The sequence below is a fragment of the Bos grunniens genome, chromosome 20 (assembly GCF_055505025.1).
Source record: "Bos grunniens cultivar Pamir isolate PY7600 chromosome 20, Bosgru_T2T1.0, whole genome shotgun sequence".
Classification (NCBI taxonomy): Eukaryota; Metazoa; Chordata; class Mammalia; order Artiodactyla; family Bovidae; genus Bos; species Bos grunniens.
The window spans coordinates 6,401,405-6,415,173 of NC_141184.1; the positions used below are offsets into that span (position 1 = coordinate 6,401,405).

The 13,769-nt window shown below is 42.1% G+C and overlaps 1 protein-coding gene across 2 annotated transcripts in view; it reads left to right on the top strand.

The window, feature by feature from the left end:
- ADCY2 (adenylate cyclase 2) overlaps positions 1–13,769 on the top strand; it is a 454,409-nt gene that overhangs the window by 333,289 nt on the left and 107,351 nt on the right. For both annotated transcript variants that reach the window (XR_015148596.1, XM_086361165.1), the window contains exons 12-14: positions 298–378; positions 10,724–10,793; positions 13,501–13,598. Coding sequence is in view for 1 of the 2 variants with exons in the window: in XM_086361165.1 (XP_086217291.1) it covers positions 298–378; positions 10,724–10,793; positions 13,501–13,598 (249 nt within the window). In the remaining variant the exon portion in view is untranslated. The remainder of the gene's footprint in view (positions 1–297; positions 379–10,723; positions 10,794–13,500; positions 13,599–13,769) is intronic.

Consider the following 13,769-nt stretch of genomic DNA (forward strand, 5'->3'; position numbering starts at 1 on the left):
AGTGCATCTCTTAGGTCAGAAACCTCTTTTTTCTCAAACACCAAGTACATATCTTTCAGTGTTGCTTTTTAATTTCACTCAGTGGTAAAGGAACATTTTACGGCACTAAAAACTCTAACCAATTCATTCAATCCACAAAGTGACTATATCTTAATAGACAAAAGGCTGCATATAGACTATAATTTCCTCTTTAAAAAAAATTCAGTTAACAGAATCAGACGGAGATTTTGCTATCATAGGACCACAAATTTACTGTTTAGTAATACTCTTACCCAAAATATTTCTTCCGTCATACAGAACCAAGTCACAAAAGAAAAGATTTGAAGAGGAATTAAATGAAAGGATGATTCAAGCAATTGATGGAATCAATGCACAAAAGTGAGTACTTTTTCATCTTCAATTATCATTCATCTCTTATTTCAACCCTATTATTTGAAAATAATGATATATTTTCCAAAAGAATTTCACCCCAAACTCTGTCATACTTATCACGACAAAGCCAAGGTTTCTAAGACAGTTCATTCTTTTCACCTCAATCATTCCTAATAATAGCTTTTGTTCATTGTATTTTATCTCAAAAAATGTTTGATTCCTGCCTAATAAATCCTCCCCAAGTAAATTGCTGACGAACAACATGATAGGTTATTAGAGAGAGAAAAATTATAGCTTAATGTGTTCAGTTAGGATATTTTTTAAAGATCAAGAGAGACGCCACATGGTAGAATCATTAAGTTGTTATTGTGTGACACTATCCATTCAAAATGCCTTTACCTCCCCCACCCCCAAAAGCAGAGTGTGTGGAGGCACCTGTGTTCTGAATTGTGAAAGCGTGCCTTGTGTGTTAGAGTCTGAATTCATAGAGGGAGCGAGAGGAAGACCGAGTCTTTAGAGGGCAAAATATTGTTCAGTCTAGAAAGCCAAGAATTGCTGTTGTAGTTGTAAATGGTCCAAGAATGCTGGAGAAAGGATTTAAAGAAGGTGGTGACTTCCATGGCCTGGACAGAGGGCTTACATTCACTGGCCTTTGAACTCTCCATGGCTAAAGTCATGGAGGGCAGTTTTGCAGCTCAGTAAGCAGCCTGCTACTCAGTAGATGCTCCATAAAGGTTTGTTGAATTAAATTGCGATGAAAACCTGAGTAGATCCAAATGAAGAGCTTTTATGCAGATGTTTTCATCCTTACAAAAACCAATTGAATTTTTATCATGAAAGTTGACTCCTGGGAAGTGTAAATGATTTTTCACCTAGAATTCTGCCCCCAAAATTAAGGTAGACAGCTTTGGAAAAGGCATGCCTCTTCCAGACTGTGACTTTTGAGTGTTCGTGGAGATTATTTACAGGACTTGTGAAAGAATCCCATGAGTGTGTGTATGTGTGCAAGTGACGTGTGTATGTGTGCAAGTGACGTGTGTATGTGTGGCCTTGTGTACATACACAATAAAGTACAGTAAGTCTCCTACATTCGAGCGAGTTCTGTTCTGACAGCACCTTCGTAAGTCCACTTTTGTTTAAGTCCATCTAAGTTAGCCTAGGTGTTCAACTAACACAGTCGGCTATATAGTACTGTACTGTGATAGGTTTCTAATACTTTTCACACAAATAATACATTAAAAACAAACACAAAAAAATAAAGAAAACATTGACTCTTACAGTACAGTACCTTGGAAAGTACAGTAGTACAGTATAACAGCTGGCACACAGGGGCTGGCATCAAGTGACCAGGCAAGAAGATGTATTGACTGGAGGATAGAGAGGAGGCAGGAGATGGTAGAACTGAAGGGTGGTCAGCAGTAGGAGATGCAGGGCCAGCTGCGACGTTACTCATGCCTGACATGGTTGGACAAGCAAAGGCACGTTTGCATCTTTAAAAGTTCACAGCTTGAAGGTTCGTATGTAGGGCAGAGTTAAAATTCGGATATGCCAGCCTACTGAATGCACACCTGCCTAGTCCCTTTCATATACTCCAAATGGATAAAGCCTTCCACCTGCCATTGAGCATGCAGGGTATGCCAGCAGTGCCTGGACAGGTGCTCTGCTTTGGCTGGTACCAGGATCAAAGTGACAAAACAGCCTCAGCTCCACCCTGATTGAACCCCAGCACCCCACAACTGAGGAACAATGACTTCCTGGAAATGTACTGGAAGCTAAAACCCAGGGAAGTCTGATCTCACACAATGTAGATTCATTCAACCGAAGGAAATAGCAGTTACTACCTACTCTGCAGCCTGCTGGAATAAAACACAGCAGAAGAAGGAAGAAATCTTGTTCCCTTACAAAGTTTAGCCAATTACAATGATAATAGTAGTAATCAAAAGCGAATGTATAGAATCAGCCGCAGCATGTCTTCATGCAGGACGCCCACCTTGTTAAAACTGCTTTTGTGCCCACCTTTTAGAACCTTCCTACTAAAGGAATCATTAGAAAGTACATCATTGGCTTTGCTTTATTTTTGTCAAGGTTGTTTGTGAATTGTCTGTCTCTACTGTGTCATTTTGTATTCAAATACATGTTTAGTTACCACATTTGTGGTTTAATGCAGTTTTATTCTAAAGTCTTGGTTAATGTTGGTGTAATGGCTTATGTTGTAATTTTCCCAACACATTTCAGAAATCAAATGGGCAAAAAAAGTCACGCTATACTGGAAGATGAAAGGGGAACTTTTGTAAATGGAAGCCATTATGCACCTGTTTTTAATTAGCATCACTCCCATTCTGTTTGCCCCCTACTCATTAACCTCTCTTGTTCATCTATAAGAGGTTCTTCCCTCTTACTTGATTCTCCCTTGAGGGTTCGGTAGGGACTCTAGGTTTGATATACCATTCAGTTGTTCTCTGCTATTGACATAAAATAGTGATTTGTATGCAGATTTCCTTGTATTCATTCCTTGACTCATTTAGCGAGCATTTGTTAAAGGTGGAGCATTGTCATCACTTGCTTGGCATTAGACATCCCAAGACCCAAGTCGCAGTGTTACTTGTCAAAGCTCCAAGTGAGGGGAAGAGAGATCTCTGGTCTGATGCCCTACAGTCGTGACAGGTAGAGAGGAGCAGGACACCCCAGAGGCTGAGTCTCTGGAGGAGGTGACACCTGGGCTAAATCTTGGAGGAAACTAAGAGAAAAAGGGAAGCTTCAAGGTGTGATTGCAGGATGCACCTGGGTCGGAGTGAAGTTTTTAACACAATCAGGACACAGGGTGCCCTGCAGGAATCTTTCAGGGTAAAGAGGCTTGAATGGGAAGCTGGATGCCCTGAGAAGTCAGCCTGAAATGCTGAGGCTGGGCACCTTGAAGGGTTCTAAGCAGTGACTGTGTGATCACCTCCACTCTGCTGGTGTGCAGAGGACTTGTTAGGACAGGTAGATCCTAAAGTGAATGCCTCAGGGCCAAACCAGATATGGTCAGGCCCCGTGAGGACAGAGCTCAGAGAAGAGGTTTTTGACTTAGCCTGGGTGGGTGGTGCTGACTGAAAAAAAGTATGTACAACTTGAGAGCGTGAAATTTTATTTGAGCAAAATGAGAACTATAGGGGAGTGTCCGACTCCCAGCGACCCCATGGACTGCAGCCTACCAGGCTTCTCCATCCATGGGATTGTCCAGGCAAGAATACTGGAGTGGGTTGCCATTTCCTTCTCCAGGGGATCTTCCTGACCCAGGGATCGAACCCAGGTCTCCCACATTGCAGGTAGATGCTTTAATCTCTGAGCCACCAGGGAAGCCTTAGGTGGTGCTAGTGGTAAAGGATACCCCTGCCAATGTAGGGAACGTAAGAGACACAGGTTCCATCCCTGGGTCGGGAAGGTCCCCTGGAGGAGGAAATGGCCCACTCCAGTATTCTTGCTGAAAGAATCCCATGGACAGAGGAGCCTGGCGAGCTACAGTCCATGGGGTCGCAAAAAGTCGGACACACCTAAGTGACTTAGCAAGCCTGGCCTAGGAGGCAGACTCTTAGGAGCGCTAAGGAACTGCTTCGAAGAGGACAGGTGGGAGGTCAGTGTATGCGTGACTTTGGTGAAAGAGGAATACTTGCAATCCAGCACACGGTTTGGCAAAATGCTCTGTTAGTCCTGAGGAGCGGATGTCCCCACTAGAATTCTAGTGTTTCTCTAGATATGCGAAGATGCAAGAAACAGCTTATAACATCTCCTCCTGAGAATATCTCTCTGAAGATCTCTTTGGCAGTTTTCTTAGAGCACAGAGCCTTAGAGCCTCATTCCTGATCTCTGCCCTGAACCTCTTTGAGGGTGTGTTGACTGCAGTGGCCAGTGACCTAATCCTTGTAGCAACAGGTGGCAAGTGACAATTTTTCGTTGGCAGCAAGGTCAGAGGGAAGGAAGCATGTCCAGCAGGTCTGCAGCATAGGGTCACACCCGAAACTTCTCTGGGAGGTGCAGAGTGGAGAGAGGAGGCCCCGTGTGGGGGAGCACCAGGCCAGCACCCCCACACCAGCACTTGTCTCTTGGAGCCGTGCGCACTCCTGTAAGATTCATGGCAATGGAAGGGTGTGCTGTATAGTTAATATTCAGAATGGAATTACCATGTCAGGTTCCTCCAAATTGGTTTAAAAAAAAAAAAAAAAAGTAAGAAAGAGGTCATGTGAAAAGTTTAAAGGGGAAAAACAGGGGCCTCTGTGGTACAGGAAAGAAGCTGGTGAGTTCATGAAGGACGCGGGAGTCAAGTTGAATTGTGTCTGAATGGAGTGGAGTCCGTGCCCAGGTGGATGCTGGCAGACCCCAGGGCTGAGGAAGGATCGGGCATCCACAGTGAGAGAACACCTGTCCAGAATCACTTATTTCAGCTGTCGGTTCATGGACCCACCTTCCCAAACGCCACGGGTCACCCAGGGCGTTAATGCATAGCTGAGGCCACAGAGGCCTTCGGAATCAACGTGTAAATGTAGATAAGTGTGTTCCTCAGCTGGCGCTGCTGGACAAAAATACCATGGGCTGAGAGTTAAACAATACAAATTTATTTTTTCCCCATTCTGAAGGCTGGAAGTCTGAGCGCAGGATGCCAGCATGGTTTCTGGTGAGAACTCTCTTTGACTTGCACAAGGCAGCCCCCTTACTGTGTGTCCCTGTGGCCTTTCCGCAGGGCAGTGCAGGGAAAGAGAGTGAGCTCTCTGGTGTTATAAGGATACTCATTCCCTCGGGCCAGGGCCCCACCCTTAGGACTTCAATCAGCTCTAATCACTTCCTTAGAAGCCCATCTCCACATACACACACCATGGGTTAGGCCTTCAACATATGAAGCAGGGGATACAGACATTCAGTCCATCACAGGAGGAAAGTGGTCTCCTCTCTAGATCAGCATCCAGTGTGCTCCTGTGCGTGTCTGCTCAGTCGTGTCCGACTCTTTGTGACCACATGGACTGTGGCCCACCAGGCTCCTCTGTCCATGGGATTCTCCAGGCAAGAACAGTGGACCGGGCTGCCATTTCCTCCTCAAGAGGATATTCCTAACCCAGGGATCAAACCCTGGGCTCTGTTTCATGCATGTTCTGCAATGAAAGGCAGATTCTTTACCACTGGGCCACCTGGGAAGCCTGTTCAAAAATAATTCCACATGTGGATGTAGGTGTACTTTGCCCCTCAGCTCAAGTCAAAATCTTCTTTAGAATTTCCTTTGTTAACCTCAGCCTATCACAAAAACAAGTTAGCATAAATTAATTGAGATTCATTTATTGTGTAGCCCAGGAGGGGATTGACTTTCTTCATGCCAGAGACCAGCTGGGTCAGGAACAGTGTCAGAAGACTGAAAACAACATGTTCTCCATTCTCTTCTCTCCCTGTAGTTCCAGTTCCCCAAAATATTTGACCTTATCAGCACACACAACTCTTTCCTACTCCAAGTATCCAGATTCAGTTCAGTTCAGTTCAGTCACTCAGTCATGTCCTACTCTTTCTGACCCCATGAACCGCAGCACGCCAGGCCTCCCTGTCCATCACCAACTCCCAGAGTCCACCCAAACCCATGTCCATTGAGTCAGTGATGCCATCCAACCATCTCATCCTCTGTCATTCCCTCCTCCTCCTGCCTTCAATCTTTCCCAGCATTCGGGTCTTTTCACATGAGTCAGCTCTTCGCATCAGGTGGCCAAATACTGGAGTTTCAGCTTCAACATCAGTCCTTCCAGTGAACACCCAGGACTGATCTCCTTTAGGATGTACTGGTTGGATCTCCTTGCAGTCCAAGGGACTCTCAAGAGTCTTCTCCAGCACCATAGTTCAAAAGCATCAATTCTTCTGTGCTCAGTTTTCTTTATAGTCCAACTCTCACATCCATACATGACCACAGGAAAAACCATAGCCTTGACTAGATGGACCTTTGCTGACAAAGTAATGTCTCTGCTTTTCAATATGCTGTCTAGGTTGGTTATAACTTTCCTTCCAAGGAGTAAGTGTCTTTTAATTTCATGGCTGCAGTCGCCATCTGCAGTGATTTTGGAGCCCAGAAAAATAAAGTCTGACACTGTTTCCACTGTTTCCCCATCTATTTCCCATGAAGTGATGGGACCAGATGCCATGATCTTCGTTTTCTGAATGTTGAGCTTTAAGCCAACTTTTTCACTCTCCTCTTTCGCTTTCATCAAGAGGCTTTTGAGTTCCTCTTCACTTTCTGCCATAAGGATGGTGTCATCTGCATATCTGAGGTTATTGATATTTCTCCTGTCAATCTTGATTCCAGCTTGTGCTTCCTCCAGCCCAGCGTTTCTCATGATATACTCTGCATATAAGTTAAATAAGCAGGGTGACAATATACAGCCTTGACGTACTCCTTTTCCTATTTGGAACCAGTCTGTTGTTCCATGTCTAGTTCTAACTGTTGCTTCCTGACCTATTACATTTATAAATTTCTGAATTTCCTAGAAAATTGATAACCAGAACAGAGGCCACCTCAGAGAACCCACAGAGGCATGAGGCTTGTGGGAAGGATTTACCCTCCTTAATGGCGAGAACAAAAAAGAAAGAATATGCCCATCAGTTATGGCTTCATGGAAAAAGCCTTGGCCCAACCCGACCTGCTGGAGAAAAGAAAGGGACAGGTGACAGTCGTGGGTCCCATATTCTCACCCTAAATTTCTTTGCTGCAAGGGATTCAGCCTCAGGACTAATTGGCATAAGACAATTTTGCCGTAAACAATAAATAAAAGGAAATAAAAGAGGAACACTGAAATGGACCTTGTGAAACATTTGTAACAAAATTTTTAAAGATTGGACTGTGAAAAATAAAAATGCAAAAAATGCTTAGATGCTCTTAAAAATGTGTGCAGATATTGGGTTGGCCAAAAAGTTTGTTCAATTTTTCTGTGAGATGTTACAAAAAAACCCAAATGAACTTTTTGGCCAACCCAATGCATGGTTATAGTATTTGGATGTATCTTAGAGAAAGGGATGATGCTTTCTTTCTCAAGATAGATCACTAAGGATTCAAGATCTAATGTGAAATGTACATTCTTTACGATGTAAAAAGAATCTGCGCTAAGTGTCTTCAGAGTCCCCTGGGAGTAGAAGGAACAGCGGAGGGATGCTGCTATTTCTCATCAATATGTGTAACGTGTATCACTGGTGAGACATAGCCAGACTCTACTGAAATGTCCCATCACATGGCCAGTGATTATATTTCCCCAAATCATCTAAACCAAATTCTGTGCCAAATACCACAGTTCTGTCTAAATTACATTCACTATCAAACAGCAAAAAAGTGTTCACCACTTTCAGAAATTTACACTCTTCAGCAATCACACAACCGTTCATTTTCAGGGTGGGGAGGAGAGGACCTTGAGTCTTCTTTGCCTCTGACTTCAGTTGCATGATAAGTTTGGCAGAGACAGCAGAGAAAACAAGCTATTGTATCTAAAGAAGTCAAAGAACCAACACTTAATGCTCCTGGAGACTGTTGTGAGTTACTAGCCCGCCTTTTATGTATTTGCCTTAGTTTGGTAAACTTCCGGTTTTGATGGATGGGAGACATGACTGCTCACTGAAGGGTCTATTAAGATTGATATATTATCATCTTCTAGAGGAATGAATCCAAAGCTGTGAATCAGCCATTTTATCAGTTGTGGCAAAATGGCCTAGGGCTAATTAGTTGTACAGTGACAATAGGCAAATTCCTAGAAGCAGCATTTGGAATTCAGTCATTTCCCCAAGCATCCATCCAGGGATCAAGTCTTATGAACTTATGGTAGGTGCTGGAACACAAGAAAAGCCAGATCTTATCTTGAGTACTTCTTGTCCACCTGCAAGACAAACAGGTAACTAAAATGTAGAAATATCGGAGCCCCAGTAACTAATGAGGAGCTGGTTTTGTCTCCACCTTATAAATTTCGTTCATATTTTATTTCCAAGCTTATATTATCCAGGAGCATTTTTTAAATGGATTTTTCATTCTCAGTAAAGAAAAAAACTGTTTTTAATAAGTTCTTGGCATACATTATTCATAATTTGATATCCATAATGAATACAGAGTTCTAAAAATGAGGACAGTTAAAATCTATCTTAAATTTTACTTTCTACTCCTTCTAATATTAACCAACTTTTGATTCCTCCAACTAGTCCCATAAAAGAGAGAGCAATAACAGATCTCTGCAACTGGTGCAATCATAAGAAATACTAAAAAAAAAAAAAAAAACTTATTTGCCTGATATCTAAAGCTTATAACCTTGAATCCAAAAGTATTTTTAGAGTTCTCACTTTTAATGGCAGTCATTCTGGAGCAGATGACTGACTCCTGGGCCTTGGCTGAAACTGCACTGCTGTGGTTCAGGCTCCTGGGAAATTCAAGTGCATGGTGGTGCGTGAGCCGTAAGCATCTTCAGATCGGTCCAGAGGGCCTGGGCACGTGGACTTCCAGGGAGCCCTGGAGATGCTTCTGCTCAAATGGGCTGAGCTTCTGGGCTAGCTTGCTTGTTAAGTGTCGTGTGAAACCTCAGTGTACATTGAAACCTAACTCTGAAATCGGGACGTGGCTGTCCCTGTCATTACAGAGTAATGCATGACAGTCACTTGGTCTTTCTTCCTGGATCCTAGAAGACCTTCCCCATTTATCTTTATCTTCCAAATATGTTGCAGATAATCAAAATCCATAGAAACATAACTACTGTATATAGGAATTCTTGAGAATTGGTCATTGTTTGCACAGGTATAACATTTTATATACAAAAAATATAATTTTATCTCCAAAAGCATATATATATACCCTCTATCTCCCTTTGTACAGTTGCATAGGTATAGATATAGACATAGATATAGCTACATCATTATATGTACTTGTAGACATATACATAAATATGCAGGTATTTATATGTATATACTACATGCATGCTGCTGCTGCTGCTGCTGCTGCTAAGTCACTTCAGTCATGTCCGACTCTGTGCGACCCCATAGACAGCAGCCCACCAGGCTCCTCTGTCCATGGGGTTTTCCAGGCAAGAATACTGGAGTGGGTTGCCATTTCCTTCTCCAATGCATGAAAGTGAAAAGTAAAAGTGAAGTCACTTAGTCGTGTCCGACTCTTAGCTACCCCATGGACTGCAGCCTACCAGGCTCCTCCATCCATGGGATTTTCCAGGCAAGAGTACTGGAGTGGGGTGCCATTGCCTTCTCGGATACTACATGCATAGATGCATGTAATTCAGGTAATTATAACTATAAAAGTTTTTATTCTAAAGGAAAATCAGAAAGTACAGGTAGAAGTCAAACTTCCAAAGTATTTTGACAACCTAGATGGTAATTTATTTTGTTAGTATTTATTTCTAGGTATTTTTCTTGATGCATTGATATCAATTTTTCTTACATTTCTGTACTCACGACTATAACAATATGTATCTCTCTGTTTCACTTAACTCTATTTCATAAAGTATTTGTTTATTTTGTTGCAAAATGTGTGACTACACCAGGCATTATATGCTCAGCTCGCTGGATCATACACCCAGGGTGGCTGTTTAACCAGGGATTATACTCGATGTTCTGGTGAAGGGTTTTGTCTTTAAGATCTTTCTCTACCTCAACTGCTTTCTCAAAACAGATTTCTCATAGTAAGTCAATGTGTAAGAATGCTTACTTATATATAACTTTTATTTTTGAACATCTGAAAGATATATATGTATTATGTATGTGTGTGTTTATGTTGGCATCAATGTACTATGTTAGTGATCTGACCTGATTGCTTCTTCTGTTAGTATTTTTACCCGTTTTTGAAAACTGTTAAAGCACAATTTTTTTTTACCTTCCACAAATGAAAAATATGACAATGAAAGTATTTTTAGTAAGCATGAAAGGAGTAAAGTCTTCTTTCCCAGACCTGGAAGCTACTCTAAATGTTTCTGATGCTCTGTGATCAATTGCTTTCTATAAACTGAGGAAAAATAATACTTCTGTATAAACCAAACCCTTTTAGGAGACAAAACTCGCCATGTGATTTCACTAAAACATCAGCAAATAAACTCATTGATGTACTTGAGTCCTTTTAATGACTTATCTCCCTAATTATTTAAGTTGGATAACTTGATTGGTATGACAGCTGATTTGCAATATAGAATTTTCAAAGGAAGGCAATGTGTGAAGAAGAATATTACATTTGCAGATCTTGTTAACAAACCTAGATTCCATATTCCAGTTATTTGGCAATATGAAAAAAGAAGAATGCAAGTCTTTTTTTTTTTAAGTTCCAGGTGTTTGGTTGGAGGTTTGGTTTTAATGATGTGTCTGTCCTTTTTATTTCCAGGCAATGGCTCAAGTCCGAAGACATTCAGAGAATCTCATTGCTTTTCTACAATAAAATAATAGAAAAAGAAGTAAGCAATTTTTTTTCTTCAAAATCAATCATTTTTCCAAAATATTAGCTTTTAAAAACTCCATCATGAAATTATATTCATGTTTTTTTAATGTGACATTTAAACTGCCTTTAACCATATCAGATTTCTTTCTAGCTTTTCCTGTGGTTCTTCTGTGCGAATACTGTTTAACCACACTTCTGGTTACCAAGTTTCTGTCTTTGGCTCGTCGCCTCTCTCAACATTCCTATTAGTAAATGATATCCAGGAGATGTGGGGTGAAGGGAAGGGAAGGAGTTAATACCTTGCTATCTTGGGACTTCCCTGGCAGTCCAGTAATTAAGACTCCATGCTTCCAGTGTCGGGGTGTGGGTTTGATCCCTGGTGGGGAAAATAAGATCCCACATGCCATGCAGCATGACCAAAAAACAACAGTATCTTGCTTTCTCAGTGGGAAATTTTCTTAGACATAAATGTTTTAAAAGAAAACAAAACCCCTTGCGACAATTTTACAGTGTCCTTATACAAATTATTTTAACTTTTACAAGAGTATGAGAAGAATGAACCCCTGGTTGGGAGAATTAGACACCTCAAACTTTTAAGTCTTGCTGCATTTAAATCCTTTCACATTATGACTCCTAAAGTAGAGCTGTTTCAGGCACAAATATATAAACAGACATCATTTGTACATGTCGAGCTTAAACCGGGATTTGCTAAAATGAATTATTGTCGCAGAAAGGACAACTGTTGTAGGTTGGCCTGATTCATCTGCCTTTTGTTTCATGTTAATCTAGAAAAAGAGCAGGGTAGAGGTCATTTGTACCACTTTGCTATGCAATTACAGTCTTAGTTTGAACAAAAGCTACTCTATTGATGGCCACAGTCACAGCCCAGATATTAAAACTTCGTTGAGAAAATCTAGTTCATTGTTTTCTGGATATTGAAAGGAAATAACAAATATCAAAATTCCTAATTCCTTCCAAAGCTCATCAAGGTTGGATTTTATAGTGATGCCAAAGCACTCTTTCATACTAGTTAGTGGTCGAGAAAATCAATTTTCTGCTTCTAAGTCAGGAACTTTGACTACAGACAGTTTACCAAATTGATGTTTGATACAATTTATTATTATTATTGTTATCGAAGAACTTAGAGACTAATGACTACTTATTATTTAAACATTGAATTAGTTCCTTCCTGATAGAAGTCCTTTTCCTTTATTAATACCACAAGGAAATTCCAACTCATGTCTCTACACAGGCCCAGAGAAAGAAGATAAGGGCATAACTGAATGCATAAAATATAATCACATTTCAGCAATTATGTTAGTTTCTTCATCAGCGTTGTAACTTACCCTGGCTCTGAAGTCACAAAAGCAACCAAAGGAATATTCTAGTAAACATAAAGTGATGTTTATTGAAACATGCGACGTGTGCAGACATTTCCCTGGTGTACGCGTTCGCAGAGGCTGCCTTTGAGACCGACTTTAGACAGCACTGAGATTCAAGTTCACTTCTTGCCCTCCAGCCCCGAGCCTGCTCTGCAGGCCGGCAGGAGGATTAAAAGGCTGCAAGACAAAGAAGAGAATCCAGACAACCCAGAGATCCAATATCTGCACCAAAACCCCAGAGGCTATACCCCCAAAATGCATACCTAACTTCCTTTAACTTGGCAAACAGTCTGTGCAGACACACTAACGCTACCTGCCAGCATTGTCTCAGGGAGTTTCGGGAGCCTTGCCACAAAAACTCTATCTCCTTAAATTTTATCATAGAAACCCTTTTGGAGGGGCAGTAAGTTTGGAAGCCTAGGTTCAGGAGCCAGTCCACCTGGGTGGAAATCCTGCTGTGTGTGTGTGTTTCTGAGAATGTTCATGAGTCATCCTGGTTCGAGGTTTTTTTCAACCAAAACTCGGGACCGTACTAGTTCCTGCTGCAGGAAGTTTTTGTTGAGGATGAAATGACTCAGTCCACTCAAAGCATTGCACGTGCCCGGCAGACCATCACATAGTAAAGGGGACGTGTGACAGACCATTGTCATCATGAATACAACGCTGGCTGGCTTTTCCTGCATAAATCACCAGGGGCAGCCCCAGGCGGGTAGCTGCACTGATCAGTCAATGATCCTGGATATTGTGGAAAGCCTTTGAACTGGCTGATTCCGCAGCATGGGTAGAAAGAATCCAACAGCTGGGCCCAGACAGGCCAACGAATGTTCATAGAGAGTAGAGCCTGCTGGTCTGGTCTTGTAACTTCACTCACCACCTCTCAATAATATAATAAAATAGTAAAATGAATAAATAAAATGAGCAAACTGCATTTCCTCAATACTCTTCAAAGTCAAGTACTCCTCTATGAAAAGCCATTTGCTTTCCCCAAGTAGCTGTGGAACTCAGACCCTCAGGGGAACCAGGATGCCTGCTTGCTCCTTGTTCCTTAAGGTTGCTCGCTCGTCTCTCTGGCCAGGTGCTCTGTCTCCTTGCTGGAGGGTTCAGTTACCTCTAAATGGGCTTCTGAACTGGTCTACTGGTTAAAACCGTGGTCCGGAGTCCCCCTCATAGCTCGTCTGGAGGGAGGAAGCGCACGTCATCAGGGATGAACAGCTGTTGTCCTGCTCATTTCTGCCACCTCCTGCAAGCCTGATGCTTGAACTGGGCGCAGTTAGGCTGCTGGGGCTTGTCTCAGCGCTTCTCTTGGAGGACCATCATTCCTGGTTTCCTTTCTCCCCTTAGTACCGAGCCACCGCACTGCCGGCCTTCAAGTATTACGTGACTTGCGCTTGCCTGATCTTCTTCTGCATCTTTATCGTGCAGGTTCTGGTCTTACCCAAGTAAGTACATGCGGTTCACCTTTGGGATGTTCACTGGGCGTGCCTTTCCACCGCACTGTTATACTGAAGTTATACTATACAGTATATCTAGACTCAGTTATTCTATATACAAGAGGATGCACATTTCCCAACTGAGCATTTATGTAAGAAGGGTGGGGAGAAGGGTACGGG